General features: G+C 48.2%; 1 protein-coding gene across 1 annotated transcript; it reads left to right on the top strand.

Annotated features, from left to right (window-relative positions):
- Nucleotides 1–267: 267 nt before the first annotated feature.
- Nucleotides 268–1,671, top strand: LOC118832462 (fizzy-related protein homolog). The gene has a single exon (XM_036739775.1). The coding sequence runs from the start codon at nucleotides 268–270 to the stop codon at nucleotides 1,669–1,671; it is 1,404 nt and encodes a 467-aa protein (XP_036595670.1).
- The last annotated feature ends 714 nt before the right edge of the window (nucleotides 1,672–2,385 follow it).

A 2,385-nucleotide genomic window follows, 5' to 3' on the forward strand; every position in this document is an offset into this window, starting at 1 on the left:
TTCCTCCCAGACTAACCTTGATCTTTCTTCCTAGGCCTGAGACACCAAGAGGTATCTCCTTCACAGACCCACATCCATAGTAAGAGCACTGGCTACATAAGACTGGCCACAAGACTCTCTGAAGGCCACTAGTGTACATTTCTCCATCTGTCTGACCTTGCCCAATACCAGGGGCCAGTTTGGGGCCTGAGCTGACTTTCTCAGAGGCTGTGTGTTAATCCCAGGGTGAGATCCCAAGCAGAGCTGAATTGCCACCTTGGGATCAAGATGAGCTGGAGTCTGGCACTGCCCACTTCTCCAGCACCTTCTGTCAGGAAACCTGGAGACCGCTTCATTCCCTCTAGGGCTGGTGCCAACTGGGGCCTGCACTTCCGTAGCAATGATGACTCTGAGAAATCTCTCACGCTGAAGACCCAAACCAAACATCCTGACACACGCAACCAGAAAAGTGACCTTGTCTACTCTGCCCTGTTGAAGAACGAGCTTCTGGGAGCCAGGATCCAGAAAGTCCAGGATCCAAAAGCAGAGGACCAAACACTGCAGCTTTCTGTGCCAACCAAAAAGAATCTTTTTACCTTCTCCCCTAGAATTAAGCGTTGGAGCCCTGATACCAGGTATGAAGTCTCACCTTATCATTTGTCACCCATCAGCAAGAGAAGTCAGACCTTACTAACATCTGCACGGCAACTGACCCGGAACATTGCCAAAAGCCCGTTCAAGATTCTCGAGGCCCCTGACCTTCGTGATGACTTCTACTTGAACCTTTTGGATTGGTCTCGTCTCAATGTCATCGCTGTGGGCCTGGACAGTGATGTTTACCTGTGGAGTGCTCTTACATGCCAGGTAACAAAACTGTGTGACCTCTCTCTGGAAGATGATTTTGTGACCTCTGTGAACTGGTCTGAACATGGGAACTTGTTAGCAGTTGGCACACAGAGAGGCTTTGTGCAGATCTGGGATGTAGGTGCTGAAAAGATATTGTCTGTACTGCGTGGCCACGTAGCCAGGGTCAGTTCATTGGCCTGGAATGCAGACCAGATTTCTTCTGGGAGCAAAGACAGAAGGATCCTTCAGAGAGATATCCGGGCACTCTCCCTGCAGTCTCAGCGCAGGCTGAAAGGTCACAAGCAGGAGGTGTGTGGGCTGAGATGGTCCCCAGATCACCACCTGCTGGCCTCAGGTGGGAATGACAACAAGGTTATAGTCTGGAATGATTTCAGTTTAAAGCCATTCCAGCAGTATACCCATCATAAGGCAGCTGTGAAAGCCATTGCGTGGTCTCCCCACCAGCACCGTGTGTTAGCATCGGGTGGTGGTTCAGTTGACCGCTGCATCCGATTCTGGAATACGCTGACAGGGCAGCCCCTGCAGCAAATTGATACTGGTTCTCAGGTGTGCAACCTGGCCTGGTCTAGGCAGGACAGTGAGCTAGTCAGCACTCATGGCTTCGCAGAGAATCAGATTGTTGTCTGGAGGTATCCCTCCCTGACCCAAGTAGCCAAACTTACAGGTCATTCCAATCGAATTTTGTATATGGCAGTATCTCCTGATGGACAGGCCATAGTTACAGGGGCTGGAGATCAGAGCCTAAGGTTTTGGAATGTTTTTCGCAAAAATCGTTCACCAAAGGAATCTGTATCTGTCCTCAATCTCTTCACTAGAATCCGGTAACTTCCCAGCCCCCTACTCCTAGAGCAGGGGTGAGGAACCTGCAGCCTCATGGCCACATGTGGCCTTGTAGGTCCTCGGGTGCAGCCTTTTGACTGAGTCCAAGTTTGACAGAACAAATTTTTTTATTAAGGAGATTTGTTGTGTAAATTTGGATTCAGTCAAAGGGCTGCATTTAGGGACCTAGAGAGCAACATGTCATCTCAAGGCCTCAGCTTCCCCACCCTTCAAACTAGACAGCTGAGAAATTGATTGCAGTGGGAGGGTGTCCCCCTTTTTGTCTCCAGTTAGGTGCAGGAGGAAATTCTGTTTCTCATGCACCTCTCACTTGTCTAGCTCTTGGCCAGCCTTGGGAAGCGCCTTGGAGATCTGTTCTAAGCGGAGTCCATAGGGAGGTTTATCTTAATACCCTGAATCATCCAGCAGGCTTTGCAGATGGGGGAAAAAAGTATGTGTATAAATACATGCATATTTTTGTGAGTTTTTTTTAAGATGTTAAAAAGACTTCTTGCTTTTCCTTAGCCCACTGTCCATTTTTAGCTAAAGGAAACAGACAAATTCAGGGAAAGGTATTTTGGTGTGTGTGTGTGTGTGTGTGTGTGTGTGTGTCTGTGTGTGTCTGTTTGAGGGTGGGAGATAGGAGATATTTGTATCTAGGTCTTTTTTCATAGATTTTGCAAAGCAATTAGATGTTCATTGTCTACTGAATTTAACTTT

Source organism: Trichosurus vulpecula, chromosome X (genome assembly GCF_011100635.1).
Source record: "Trichosurus vulpecula isolate mTriVul1 chromosome X, mTriVul1.pri, whole genome shotgun sequence".
Taxonomy (NCBI): domain Eukaryota; kingdom Metazoa; phylum Chordata; class Mammalia; order Diprotodontia; family Phalangeridae; genus Trichosurus; species Trichosurus vulpecula.